This window comes from Watersipora subatra, chromosome 7 (genome assembly GCF_963576615.1).
Source record: "Watersipora subatra chromosome 7, tzWatSuba1.1, whole genome shotgun sequence".
NCBI lineage: Eukaryota > Metazoa > Bryozoa > Gymnolaemata > Cheilostomatida > Watersiporidae > Watersipora > Watersipora subatra.
Genome location: NC_088714.1, coordinates 28,905,703 through 28,921,491, shown reverse-complemented (window position 1 = coordinate 28,921,491; position 15,789 = coordinate 28,905,703). Strand labels below are relative to the sequence as shown.

At 34.3% G+C, this 15,789-nt stretch overlaps 1 protein-coding gene across 1 annotated transcript; it reads left to right on the top strand.

Annotated features, from left to right (window-relative positions):
- Positions 1–10,396: 10,396 nt before the first annotated feature.
- LOC137400636 (protein FAM200C-like) lies at positions 10,397–11,441 on the top strand. The gene is made up of 3 exons (XM_068086966.1): positions 10,397–10,713; positions 10,854–11,082; positions 11,304–11,441. The coding sequence occupies exons 1-3, from the start codon at positions 10,397–10,399 to the stop codon at positions 11,439–11,441; spliced, it is 684 nt and encodes a 227-aa protein (XP_067943067.1).
- Positions 11,442–15,789: the final 4,348 nt, after the last annotated feature.

Sequence of the window (15,789 nt, the reverse complement as noted above, 5' to 3'; positions counted from 1 at the left end):
TAAGTTTCTTTGTTCTCTAAGTTTAATAGGTGCTACTTCAATATTACATAATCATAAGCAGAACACGACATGTTCAATGTATGACAGGCAAAGTTTCAACAGTGATAAACATGTTGGCTCAGAAAAATCTCAAACAGCGCAGAAAGTTTATCAATGCTACGAGACTTTTTCAAAGCAATTATTAATAAAAAGGGGTGGCTATATACATGTATGAGCTACGCAAAGTAAAGTGAGATGAGTTTTCCAATCTTTAAAACTATATGTAAGCTTTCCAACAAAAGTAGTCAACGGCCAGCTATAGAATATTTCTAAAAAAAAAGGTTAGTTCAAATTAGCGATCCCAATAGAACAATAAGTAGGTTATTGCACTATTGCTATTGCTATCTAAAATTATTTTGTTACAATGCAATTTCTAAAAAGACTTGTGTAGTTTTTTAAACAAAATTACAAATTGACAAAACAGGAATTTTGGCTCCTGAGCTTCCTTGAGTAAAAGACCAAAAGTAATAACTTTGTCAGCAGTAATAAAAACAGTTGACAAGGATCTTCAGGCAATTTTGCAAGTGTGCTTTTGCGAATTTTCAACAAGGGATCTACCAGTTGGTAATTATTGGTGCTCAACACAAGTTTTTGTTTAATTTTGTATCTAAATTTTCAGAAATATTTTTGCAAATTGGTATCATTCCTGCAGACCTTTTATTATTGTGAATTTTATAAGCAATTATCAGCCTCTCTTGCTTCATATAAAATTAGCATTGTAATTAAAACTGTTAAATATTTTTCAGTGTAGTATGTTATGGAGAGCATATCTTAAGAGAACAAATTTCTTCTCTGGATGAGAGACTGTGTAAAAGTCGCAAACCATATAATCTTATTATTGCCTGCGAGTAACCGTATTGCATAACTTGCTTTGTTCTATTAATAGATCTTGTTGCTGTTTGATGTTGCATCATGATTACCCGGGCCCTTGCTGCTTAATGTTTAGCAGAAAATAAGTGGAAAGTAATAATATTTACTTGGTTCAGGAGATTCTCTAACAACACTGAAAGTATACCAAAACGACGGATATTAAACAAAAATTATTACAAAAACAACGGCACTAGAAAACAACTTAGCAATAATCGCTCACTATTAGAGTTCTTGCTGTGCAAGCCGTTACATCAACCGAACTATCTAATGTGATGCAAAAGAAAAAAACTTTGTGAGTGTGATATTCCAACAATCAACCTTGAGAATCATGCATTTTGAGTTTAAAAGATTTTTCCAATTGCGATTTAAATTAAAAACTAAAGCAAATCAGTAAATACATGACTTCAAGCCTTCCATAGTTGGGGGTGATATAATTCTATTGTCTATCATAATTTTCTTCTGGTATAAGTTGCTCATGGTTAAATTGCATATAAACTGTCAAAATAATAAATTTCTCTTGAGAAATTGAAAAAGGTTTCATAAGAAAGATCCTTCATATTTGTTTTAAAATATAACTGTTCAACTCTTTTTAAATTCGATAGTCTGATTAAAGAATTAATTTGTGTTCCATATTACAGGTTGTTTTTCATAATGTTATCAAATAAATCATTTGACAATATTGCCCTATGTCAGTATAGCGTATGATAATAGTAGTCTATGGGAACAACATCAATTTAGATGAAACATTTTAAAAATATGATTTGTGTTGATTGTTAGCTTTTGTTCATTTTATTTTTTCTATTTAAAACGCATGTGATAACTCTTTGGAAACTATGCAGTGATTTGATGCACTGCGAAAGCTGTTTAGATAGGCAAATATGTACGCATTTCCTTAAAAAATGGGCTTAGTGAAAATCATGTGATCTGAAATGAACGTGAGCATGACTATCATTAATCCAAAACAAATGTAATATTTCCTGTTTGAGGCTAGCTAGGTGATGTTGCAAATAAAGTTTAAAACCTGGCACCTGGGTAGATTCTTAAAAACTATTTGCAGTGTCTGGAGATTTTGAAGCCACCATAGCATTTACAACATGTCTCACTTGCTGAGTCTGCTTGCATTTTAGCTAACCATAAAGCTTTGCGCAGAATAAAATACTGTAGAGCAAAGAAGACAGAAAATACTAAATTCATCGAATATTTGTAAATTGTATATGCTAGCAAGAGCAAACTTTATGAGAGTAAACATTTGATTTGTCTTTGATTGGTGTATAAAGCATCGAATGTTATAATCTTGTTATTGTATATGACCAGCAGTACTGAATAAGTTTCTTTGTTCTCCAGATTTAACGCCTGCTTCTTTGATATTACATAATCATAAGCAAGACACTACAGGCTCAAGGTATGACAGGCAAAGATTGAGAAGCGATAACATGTTGGGTCAGACAAATCGCAAACAGCATCAAAATTTCACTAATGCCATGAGACATTTTCAGAGTAATTATGGAAAAAAGAGCAACTATCAGTAACACAAAGTACAATTAGATGGGTTTTCCAAACATTGAAACTGTAGATAAAATTTACAACCCAAGTTGTCAATGACCAGTTATAAAATAATTCTCATAAAACTGATTAGTTCAAATTAGCAATCACAATAACAATAGAACAATAAGTAAATTATTGCACTATTGATATCTAAAATTAGTTTGCTACACTGCAATCTATAAAAAATTCTTGCGAATGTCAAATAGGATGTTTCCATGTGAAATATTTGACAACATTGATCTATGTCTGTATAGTTTATGATAACAGTGATCTTTGTGTGCAACATCAATTCAGATGTAATATTTTGCAAATATGATCCGACTTGATTATTACAGGTGGTTCACTTTATTTTCTCTATTTAAAACATATAACATTACTCTTTGGCGCCTGAGCAGTAATTTGATGCATTTTGAAAGCTATTTATATTGGCAAATAAGTACGCATTTTCTTAAAAAGATTGGCATAGTAAAAACCATGTGATTTAAAGTGAACGTGAACATGAGTATCAATAATACAAAACAAATACAATTTGTTCTGTTTGAGGCTAACTGGGTGATATTGCAAAGGAAGTTCAAAATCCCGCGCCTAGGTAAATTATTGACAAATTATTTGCAGTGTCTGTGAAATTTACAAGCTACTATTTTATTAAAAACATGTCTCACTCACTGCATCTGCTTGGTTTTTAATTAACAATAAAGCCTTGTGCCAATAGAATATTATAAAATGGAGTAAATGGAAAATAATAAACTCATTGAATATTTGTAAATTGTATATGCTATTGAGCACAAATTTTATGGAAGTAAACATCTTATTTGCCTTTGATTTGGTGTGTAAAGCATCCAATGTTATAATCTTGTTATTACAGATGACCAGCAGTACTGAATAAGTTTCTTTGTTCTCTATATTTAACTTGTGGTTCTGCGATGTTACATAATCATAAGCGAGACACTACAGGGTAAATGTATGACAGGCAAAGGTTGAGAAGCGATAACACGTTGGCTCAAATAAATCTCAGATAGCACGAAAATTTTACCAATGCTGTGAGAGTTTTTTAAAGTAACTATTAAAAAAACAATCAACTATGAACAACAAAAAGTTAAAAAGTCGGTTTTTCAAACATTAAAATTTAGGTAAGCTTTCTAACAGAAGTAGTCAATGGCCAGCTATAGATTAATTCTCATAATACTGTTTACTTCAAATTAGGAATCACAATAACAATAGCACCATAATTAAATTATTGCCCTATCGCTATTGATATTTAAAATTAGTTTGTTACAATGCAATCTATAAAAAAATGTTGTGTTAAAACAATGCATACTTGTTATAAATAAACATACAATAAAAGACAAAAAGACGCTGATATTTATATATAGATTTTCAGTATGCATTGCTTATTTGCTGAGACGTTAGCTAAGCGCATTTGGCTTTGTATCGTATAACAAACAAAGTTTCATGCATTCACTGAACCGTATTAGGCTCTTACATATATACATTACTGAAATCCAGCTAAAATTATATATGATGAATACTACAATAAAATTAAAAAATTTTTTATCTTTTGCATTCCCATGAACGAAGTAGTAATAAACATTAAAAAAATCATTCATGTCGACGATTATTTGCGTTCAGTATTTCATACCCATTTAACACCCCAAAAAATCTTTTTATTGTTTGCGAGTATACAAAAAAACTTTGTATACTTAACTTTTTGCCAATTTCATGTGCTCGGTGGACAATTTCATGTGCAATCTCATGTGCACACTTTCATAATTATGCTATTAAAAGTTATGCATGACTTCATTTCTACTTCAAACTCAGTTCAAAAGTTCTATAGTTGTCTATGAAATCTTTGTTGAGTAATAAATATACATATTATGACACTTTTTTAATTTACTTTTAGGAACTATTAATTCTACACATGTATGATGTACAAAGGATAACTCAGCATTAGGCCATTAGCGATTGGCATAAACAGACAACAAATTTAATTACGTTACTGAATTAATTTTGTTGCCGTATCTCGTTTTATACTGCTAGCAATGCCAGTCATCAACATATTTACATTGCGTCAGCATGAGTTAACTATTATAAACAAAAGTAAAAAGAACAAGTGAGGTGATGACAAGCACTTTTTCAAAAATCCAAAAGCCAAAAATAATTAAATATATTCATTAAATGTTGACACTGCTGCTTAGTTTTACACATTGATAACCGCAATTGATTAAACTTGAAACTTGTATAATTCCATTGTTTTCAAGCCATACATAAAAAGCAAGCATAGGGACATAGGAGTTAAATTACAATCAAGCTTTAGATAAAAAGATTGGTATTGTCAACATACTCAATATAAACTTGATGAAATATATATATTTTCTAAAACAACTATAAGTATTTTCAATGAGGAGCGATAAATGTATGGCAGAATTTTCCATCTAGCTATTTCATTCTCAAAAGATATACTACCTTGTCAATCTTTGTAATTGACTCTGATCTTTTAGTAGCAACGAAAGTTTTTTAAGACTATGTGAAATTAACCTGAGATTTTATGCAGCTATAACTTATGTAAGAAATGTACGTAATGAATTCAAACAAATCTTTTGAATAATAAAGCGCAATTTTTTTTAATTGCGTATAAACTACAACCATACTAAAATGAAAGCTAATAAGTGAAGAAGGATGCATATGTGAGAATATTTGAAAAAGTACAAGAGCTCTCAAGGATTATTAAAGGCCTGAACTATTGAAGGAAGCAAACGAGACACACTTTCAAATGTCTGCTGAGCGTGTATAACTGCTGACCAAATACATTATAATGTAAAAAAAACTTTGCAAATGCTAAACTACAAAATACATTTGTAATGCAGAAGAGCAAATATAGCCTTTAGCTAAACATAAGTTCAAAAATAGTGTAAACGCTCAATTTGCTTCCGAAGCTACATTAAAAAAAACTCACAAATATTGTGACTTTTCACTCACAAATATTGTGAGTTTTCATCTCTTGTAATTTCATTCTTGTAGAAACTCGCAAATATTGTGAGTTTTTACAAGGTAGAAATTAGCTCCCCAATAAGATATAATGTCCCAAATTGTTAGGTAAAAAGTTTCTATGAGAAGAAAACTCCGAAAATATTTGCCTACTAACAAATGGAAACAAGTCAAATGTGTGTGAGAATTTAACAAACTTTATGGGGACTTACATATTTTTTCACACACCCACACTCACAGATGTTCTCGTACAAATGCAGGCAATTGGGGACAGTGCTCAGATTTTGTCGGGAGTTGGATTAAACTATATATTTTTTAGTTTTTTTATAAGAAAAAAGGGTTTAAAAGATTGGGGACGCCCCCAATTTCCGAACGTCCCCAATTTGTCTGTTAAATTCTGGTGTGAGTCCCCAATTGCATGCATTTAATAGTTCACTCACTCCCACACTCACTCACACACTCACTCATTTTTATATGTTGTGTGTACTCTGGTCACATTTCATAACAATTGATACAATGTACGAATGGTGAGGTTATTTGACTGCTTTCGGACCCGCCATACATACATGTAGTTCAAAGGGCTATGCATGACAAAAATATTAAAAACAAATCTATCATAAATTGGGATCAACACCAAGCTGTCAGTTAGTTCCCATTTAACTTTATATATCACCTTCACCAATATGTGACTAACACTAAATACTCTATTGATGACCTGCTAACGACTCTAATAAGACATTTTCAGCATACGAGGAATGCATTTTTATAAAGGGAGCATTCACTCGTTTGCAGCATACCGACATTAGGTTATTTGTAGATCTCAGGTTATGACTCTCATCGATCTTCACACATGCTTAGCTACTGTCAACTGACCATACCCACTGAGGGAATATAAAAAATAGAGTGAAAAATCAATGCTGTTTATAAATAGTTCAAACTAATATTAAGTTAGCAATTAGCCTATGAACCTCTTATATGAGCAACTCGAATTGAGGCAGAAAGAGTGCTGGAGTAGCTTGTTGTTTATTAAAGGCTACATTGGTGAAAGTTGTTTGTGAGAATCTGCTTTGCTACAAAATCTACTTTCAACATTTTCTCACAAATAAGAATATACAATGTAAACAATCCAGTTCAGACTGGTGTGTTCTGTTGAAGCCACGCAGTAAACTAAATGTGATAATTTTTTAATTGATTTATTTTTACACTTTCTCACAACATATAACTTAGCCAAATAGATAACTTTTTTAAACTTTTTAAATTTTGTCACATGTTATTTTTACATTTGGCAGCAATATTAAAAAAGATCATATCTCCCTACAAAGATTACAAATGAAAAACTTGAACTCTTTAATCGAGATTAGTGTTTCTGCTAGTGGCTATTCATGTGTAATCAATAGATTAATTTGAAGTACTACTTAAACTTCCATATTTTTGGAGTATTATTTGATAGCTGATCTTTCTGTTGAAGCTTGTCTTTTAACAAAACTCACATTACAGTAACTTGGTAGCAAAAGGCTCACCATGTCTTACTCTGCTGTGCAGTAGGTGTAAGATATTTGGAAATGTAATTACAACCTCTTAAAATTTAAAGAACGAACAGTTAATCGCAACCATCACAAAAAATGCCGTAGATCGGAATGTCTCTTCAAAACGGCTCAAATGGGACGTAGTTGTACAAGATGGCTTCTGTTTACACTTTCATTCACCCTCATTCGTCGAAATATTTTCACAAATATACTTCAAACATTCAATAAAGGCATATCTATTGTCCTTATGAGTCTATTTCATCATTGTAATGCTGTCACTTTGAGCACTGATATCTCAAAACCTAGCCTAAAAATTATTTTAATTTTTAACCTTTGCTTGAAAGAACACCTATCATTCTCTGATAAACATGAGGAGCCTGTTGGTCACCCGTGAGGGTCCAAACATGCTGCAGCAATTGTTCAAGCCATATGGCAGAAATTATGGGTCACATGATCAGATTACGACTACATGATTAGACCAAGCTGAAGCAAATCTGTAAAGTAGCGAGCATCTGTATTTAATAATGGCTACATACATGTTCAGTATAATTTTGAAAAATGACTGAAAAATGCAAATATGGCTGATGACAGAATATTAGTTTCTTTATGACACGTTGATTGAAATCCTTGGGAATAAAGGCCATGAAACAGACAAAACTAGAATAACAAAACTTGCTACAATAGAAGTTACAATCATGATAAAACATATTTTTATGGATTTAAAAAAAAAAGCTTTTTTATTTGATCAATTTATCACTGCTAAATTACTCTCTTTTCAGTATTTTGTTTTAATAGCTTTAGACTGATAACAATAACTCATAGTAATTTAGACAGATGTTATATACTAATAATAACTTATAGTGTTATAGACTATTGTTATATAATGATAATAATATTATTGTTAATATTATTATAATAATATTCACCTACCACCACACGACTGTGAATATATTATTTATAACAATAGTAATAATAATAATAATAACCTATAGTGTTATGGACTATTGCAATAATTATACTAACCATAACCTGTAGTGTTGTTAACTATTGTTATATACTAATAATAACTTATAGTGTTATAGAACATTGTTATATACTAATAATAACCTATAGTGCCTAGGTGCCCAAATGGAGGCCCGCGGGCCTGATCCGGCCCTCCAGCTGTTTTTTATCAGGCCCCCAGCTGTTGTAATTTTTATTGTTTTGAAAATTTTAAAGAGTTTGTTTGGCAATGCATTATTGTATCAGTAGTAATTATTACCGTACTTTTCGAACTATTAACCGCAGCTCTATATTGGCCGCATCTGCTTTATTAAAAAAAACGGTAATAAAACAATACATAGCCTTTTGTGTACCTATGCCGCAGAACTCATGACGGGGCTTTTAACACGGCAGCAACTTTGCTCGTTAAAACAGAACAGTGCCGTTAGGCACTGTTTCGTATTAACCGACGCTTTTAACCCAGTGCCTAACGGAACAGTACCGCAGTAGGCAGAGTTTCGTTTTTTATTTCGCCGCTAGAGGCGCATTAACCCTAGAAGCCGGTTAATTCGCCCTAGCGGTGAAAGAAAAAACTGCAGAATAGCCGCAGCCTCTAAATTAGCCGCAAGGCTCAAAATATCGCTAAAAAGTAGCGGCTAATAGTCCAAAAAGTACGGTAGTTATCTGAAGTCACCTGACCAGCATTATCGACAATACTAGGGTTTAGTTTTGCGTTAGTGTTATGGATTTCTCAGCATAACTTGTTTGATTGTATGACTAATGACTTAAAAAAATAATTCGTAAGCAATCATGGCTCAGAGATTGGTAGACAGAGAAAACCGGCGTTATAATCCAAACTGGACTACGCAATTCTTTTTTCATGAAGTAAAAGGGAAACCTATATGTTTGATATGCAATAATTCAGTCGCTATAAACAAGGTAGCAAATATCAAAAGGCATTACACTCAAAACCATCCTGACTATGACGGAAGATTTTCTTTACGGACAGCTAGGAGGCAGGAACAGCTTGATAGATTAACAAGGCAGGCTAATGGACAAATGGCTATGATGAGGGGAGCTACAAGCTTGCAACAAAGAGCAGCTACTGCTGGTTATGAAGTTTGTTATAAAATTGCCAAAGCGATGGCTCCATACAGCCACAGTGAACTGTTCAAAGAATGCATGGTTTCAGCCGTTCAAGCGCTCTACCCGAAAAGCTAGATATTCAGCAAGCTGTTCAGTCAGTACCGCTATCTAGGAATACGTGTGCCCGACGGATAGAAGCTATTGCCAATCATGTGACTGAAGGTGTCATATATAACTTGAACATGTGTAAATCATTTTCAGTTGCAGTAGATGAGAGAACTGACATAAACGATGTTGCTCATCTGAGTGCGTTTGTTATGTATTATCTTGTTATATTGACATTTGCTAAAACTCGATATGGACACGGAATGGAACAGATTACTGGATTTACATACATTATGCTGTTGCTTGGAAATACAAAGGAACCGCTCAAGAATGGATTAAGCCCAGAAGTTGTACACACAATACACACAACGGGACGTACGGATAGCAAGCCACACCAGCAACAAGACCTCTGAAGGCATCCAAAGTCCAATAATTCAAATGCAGCAACAAGCTAATTAAGAACTCTAAACTTAGAAGAACCAACCACCAAGAGAAGCTGACACCGGACACTGACAAAATAACTGAATATATCATCACATCAATCTGGTGAATTTCCCTGACGTACACAACAGAAGCAACATTGTGCAACTACAACACTCGCCCCACCAGAACAGCGCTCTTCCGTTGACGTACTCGAAGTCAGTGCTTCCTCAATGACCAACCACAGTAATATAGAGACACAATTCCTAACAGTTATACGTCTACCCTCAGGCTAATCATATGCCTATAAAAGAGAACATTTATAGTAGTTCATCTTCTTTTGACTGTGACCTCTTGTAGACGTACAAGACAGAGCTTAAGGGCAGATACAGCTGTTGGCATAAGATACTTTGTTACTTAGCTTTTATTACTTATTGTTGCTTTGCTTTATTTTAGAATTTTGCTATTTGTGTATTAAGGTTTTGGTTTATGAAAATAAAAAGTACTTCTATTGCTACACTGACATCTAATAAATAGCATATTTAGGCTTGCACTAAAAATCTGGGTCAAGTCCTATAAATTGAACTCTTGGCAACAATTCTTGGCAACCATATTAAGGCGGCTTGCCTTCTGAGACATTAATCATAAAAGCATAGTCTGGATAAAGTGAGACAAGATAATCACTAATCCCTGATGTTAGTGTGGTGTTTGTGTGAGTAAATTCCTTAAATACCACACATAACAATCTCAACAGCAAGTTTAGTGAGGACCTTGCAGCAGTTATTCCACTGACAGAACGTACGACTGGAGAAAATATATATCAGGCATTCAAGGCTTACATGGACTCCCATAAAGTGTCAATGCATAAGATAATTTCTGTAGCAACAGATGGCGCCCCAGCTATGGTGGGTGTATATTCTGGTTTTGTTAATCGCCTGAAAGACAACAATCCTCAGATGATTGCATTTCATTGTATCATTCTCGAAAGCATTATCTGTGCACAACTGAAGGATGAATATGGAAGTCTTATGCTGGACATAATTAAGTTAATAAACTTTCTCAGATCAAAATCATCTCTACGACACCGCCAGCTTAGAAAATTTCTGCAGGTGTCTGATTCTCAGTATGATGAATTGTTAGTACACAACAATGTCAGGTTAGTACCATACTGCTATCTTCGAAATATATTTGACATACTTATTTTCATTACATTATGATGAGGTAAAAAAGCGCAGCAAAGTTGTGAATACTGTCAATTATTTTTGATATACAATGTACTTTAATGTATATTTGCAGATGGCTGAGTAAGGGTAGAGCTTTGCAAAGAGTATGGACTGTAAGGCAGCATATTGAGCAGTTTCTTAGTGAGATTGGAGGAGATGCAGCAGAACGACTTTTAGAGATTCTCAGATCGGAGCATTCACTGAGAGACATGGCTTTTCTGACAGACATTTTGGCTCATCTGAATGACCTAAATTTGAAATTGCAGGGTGAAGGTCGTAATGTGGTAGAACTCTGGCAGGCAGTAACATTTTTTAAAGACAAACTCCACTGCTTTTACGAGGACATAAACAGTGATATGAACCACTTTCCAATCATCAGAGAATTTGTGAATTATGTGATGATGTCGTGGACCTTACAACAGCACACACTTTTCTCATGAATGTTTCTTCAGAGATGGAGCGTCGCTTTGCTGCCTTCGATAGTATCAATGGCATTATTGAGCTGGTTGCGTGCCCATTTCAGGCACATCAGCTTTGGAAAGCCCAAGTTGATAACTTTCCTCATGTTCAGAGAGGTGTGGCAGAATTAGAGCTGTGTGATTTAAAGGCAGATATATTGGCTAAAGCTCAATTTGCTGAGCAAACTATTGTAGGGTTCTGAACGCAACCTGCTGTCCAAGAGAAGTATCCTAAGCTATGCAATCTGGCAGTGCACTTACTTACTTTTTTTGGTACAACCTACTTGTGTGAATCAATGTTTTCAAAGCTGACATTTATAAAAAGTAGGTATCAGAGTGTACTGACAGAGGAACATACTCAACAGCTCTTAGCCGTAGCAGTAACCAAAGATAAACCAGATATTGCAGCAATAGCTGCAAAGCAAACTCGCTTTCATGTGTCTCATTAACATTGCAGATACTTCTTCTGCGCAGTAGATTTTGTTGAGAATAAACCTACATGTGTTATTATGTTACACCTAGTTACTTTCATGTTTATGTTCATGTATATATGTTTACTTACACATTACTTAAAATACACATACATTTACATATATACAGCTGTATTCATGCCTGGCTCTCCTGATAAGGCCTGGTTACCTGTTTGGCCCTCCAGCAAAAGTATTTGGGCACCCCTGCTATAGTGTTACAGGCTATTGTTATATACTAATAATAACTTATAGTGTTGTAGACTACTGTTAGTGTTACAGGCTATTGTTATAGATTGATTACAATAGTCTATAGCGGTACATATACTGTTGCAGTGTCTTGGCAATTTCAAGTCTCATTTTTATTAGCAGCGTTACGCGCTATTTAAAGTTATAAAACAATTTGAATTTAGACTCAATTTTGTTGTGTTTAAAGTTTTAACCTCCATTTCAAAATTATTTAATGTTCAAAATAGTTTCATTTTAGTCAAGTCTAATTTAGTAATTAGTACTAGCTTTCATGTATACTTTCTGGTCAACCTATAGAAAGATATCTTGCGATAAAATACTTATCTTTTATTGCGTAGGTATATTTTACAATAAATTGTTATCATTGGTCATTTTTCTAGGTTTAACTAAAGAAAGCCATGGCTTTTAAGTTATGCGGCAGTTTTTGTACTTTTGCAAGACAAGTTCATTACCTTTGATTAGTTCAATAAGCAATCATCCATCTTATTTTTGTTTTAATTGTGTTCAAAATCATTTGTGAGAGGGTCAGAAATTTAATGCAGAACACATATACAAGGTCTGATCCAAAAGTTCCCGAAATGGAGTTGTATACACTTGCATGTTTGTGCGATAAAAAAGTACATTACAGTGTTTGCCCGAAAACACCTCCGGAGTGTTGTCACAAAATTTTGGGTTGCTATGACAACGCGTTCTTGTGTGAGGTGACGATATGTCAAGTGTTTCCGGCAACTTTTTAACAAATTTATCGTCGCGTTTAATCAATTGGAACAGCGTATTTCCCTTAAATCTTTTGTGAATTCAGAGAAAACAAGTGCTCAGACAGTGGAAATGTTATATATTGCTTTGGAAATGCTTTTTTAAAGAAAACCCAAGTTATTGAGTGACACAAACGTTTTTTGTGAAGGTAGTGACAGCACTGAAGGTGATGGGACGTCTGGCACACTAGCCTCGGCAAGAACTTGCTCATCAATTGGCAGTGTGAGGTCGCTAGTCATGACAGATCGTCGTTTAATCATTAGAGAGATATATGGAAATACTGGACTTGATTTTTGAACTGTTTAAAGAGTGTTTACTGACAATTTGAACATGAGAGGTTGCAACAAAGTTCGTGCCACGCTTACTAAGTGATGACCAAACGGAGCCCAAGATGCGTGCTTGTAACGATTTCAAGGAAACTAGGATTTCAAGGAAGGATTTTATCAAGGAATGATAAAAACTTTTTTTAAAAGTAATATTTGGACACGAGTATTGGGGGTATGGTTATGACCCAGAGACTAAATTCCTAAGTAGCCAGTAGAGGTCTTCGGGATCCCCAATACCAAAAAAGACAAAAGATGTCACGGTCAGGTGTCAAGACCATGCTGATCAAGTTTATCAATATTCATGGAGTAGTACACCATGAGTACTGACCACAGGGTAATACTGTGAATCAGTATGTTTATATTGAACTTTTGAGACGTCTTGGGGAAAGAGTTGAGTGCAAAAGACCGGAACTGTGACACACAGGTTTATGGATGCTGCACCATTATAAGGCACCTGCCCACACCGCAATTTCTGTAAAACAGTGTTGCGCTAAAAACAACATGGCCGTTCTACCATATCTTCCATATTCACCAGATCTAGCTTCCTGTGTTTTTTGACTATTTCTTAAGGTAAAACCTACTATGAAAGGAACCAGATTTGACAGTTTAGAGTTGATTCAATGTGCAACAACGGCGGAGCTAAACAACAAAGACGCCGATGGTTTTCAGCACTGCATTGCATCATGGCAGAAGAGGTGGGCAAGTGTATCAAAAGCCAAGTAGAGTACTTTAAAGAGACTACTAGATAGGTAAATTGAAGCAACACGTTTTGAGCTATAGCTCCATTCCTAGAGCTTTTGGATCAGACCTCGTAATCATTGGTTCATTTGTGCTGTCCACCCTGTTTTTGACAAATCACAGTGACGGAAATGCTGGTCACTGTGTACTGAAGCCAAGATAAACATCAAAAATTGTTGCTCATTACAGCTGACGGTTAGCCCATTGATTAAGTTCTTAGATCTTTCAAAAAGTTTAATTCCTACTTTCAACAATATTGATGCTCAATTGCAGCATAATTACGAGAATCTCGTATAATCGGCTGTAAACAGTTTCCTATAACAGGAAATATGCCTAGACTATTCGTTGAAACAAAATTGTTTACTTAGAACAGAAATTTTTTCGACTTGATATGAAGTGTCATTGTATATATTAATTTTGATACAATTAGTACCCTGTTCATATCACCATAATTGTTAGTAGATGTTTGGTACAGTCTGTGCATATCCTTTTCAGTAAAGTATGTCTATTTTTTACAGAGGGAGTCAGTAATATATACAGTTTCTTTAAATGTGTTTGGTCAGCGCAACAGATGAGTGGCACCCACATCTCTTTTTCAACTGTGGCTTAGTTGCGTGATACATCACTCATTCTAATCACCTAGCATAAACAAACATATGTAATAGCTAATAGTAAAATCTAGCTATTTCACATCTGATCCATTTTAATTACACAACTAATCTGACAGTTCTGCATATGGGCTAGGTGCAATATGACTGGATTTATTCTTTCCTTATAAATAGACCTGTGCACTGGTTTTACCTTCTTTTCACCAGCCAGCCAGTTTTAGTTTTTCGCAAATCTTTGTCGAATGCATCATGCTCGTGAATAGTTAAAACGACACTTTCTAATGGTGCGCACTAAAATGCCGGTGCAAGATATTCAATTTTAAACATTTTCAATACTTCTATTCGTCCTGTCTGGATTAAGTTTCAGGTTTTTTTTACCAAGCAGATAGCTCAATCTTTAGATAATGTAAAACAGACCATTTAGCAATGAAGAAGCATTTAATTTATTATCTATGATAGAATAATACAATGTGCAGAAAAATGGATGGGAAAGATCAAATAAACCAGGATATTTTTAAAACTTTAGAGGCGACGAGTGAAAAATAGTTCCATCATGCGCTGAACCAGGCGTGTTGCAGAAAATATGCCTGTTTAAAGTATGGATCTACTACTGCCTGCAAAACTATTAATGGATAATTTTTGCGACATATGATGTCTGAGTATCCATCAGAAGGAGGAGTGATGGCAATGTGGGTCTTGTCAATGAGCCCAATAGCTTGAGGGCAGCAATACTTCACCCCATTATAGTGAGCTAGTTGCAATACTTTTTCATACTTGTACCACTCTATGTACTTCAACTTTCGCCTGGCCATTGCTTCACAGAAGCCTTTCATACATCTATGCATGGCAGCATTGCTTATTCCAAACGCTTCAGCTACTATTTGATACTCTGATTAAAATATGCTCCTCAGGAAGCATGAAAAATGAATGGTCGCCATTGATCATGTGACTTTGTGCTATTAACTTTTGACATAAGCCGGTTGAGGGGTGAGTCATTGAGTGTGTTTCTTATTTAAATCATTTTGCTTCTTCATAAGTGATGAGATGCAAATGAGGTGCTGACTCAGTCAAATGCAGTCTTCTACTTCTTGGTTAGTTATGATGCTTGTACAGCCAGTCCTATTGAAAGGGATAATATAATTCTCTCATTCCAATTGGTCGAAAAATTAAATGTTCTTGCCCGATTGTAAGCCTTTGGTATGCGAGCTTGTTATGTCAAAAATAGCTGTAGTTGCTCTTACAATGTACTTGTCTTACTAAAATGCATTTCGGTCTTTTCGGTATGATAAGGCTACAGAATCTGTTAGCTAAAGATTGTTAGTAAGATTATATAGTGTATGGTACTTTCTTCAACTTGACCAGGACTATGGATATGGTACAATTTAATGTTTTTTTGGGAAAACTATA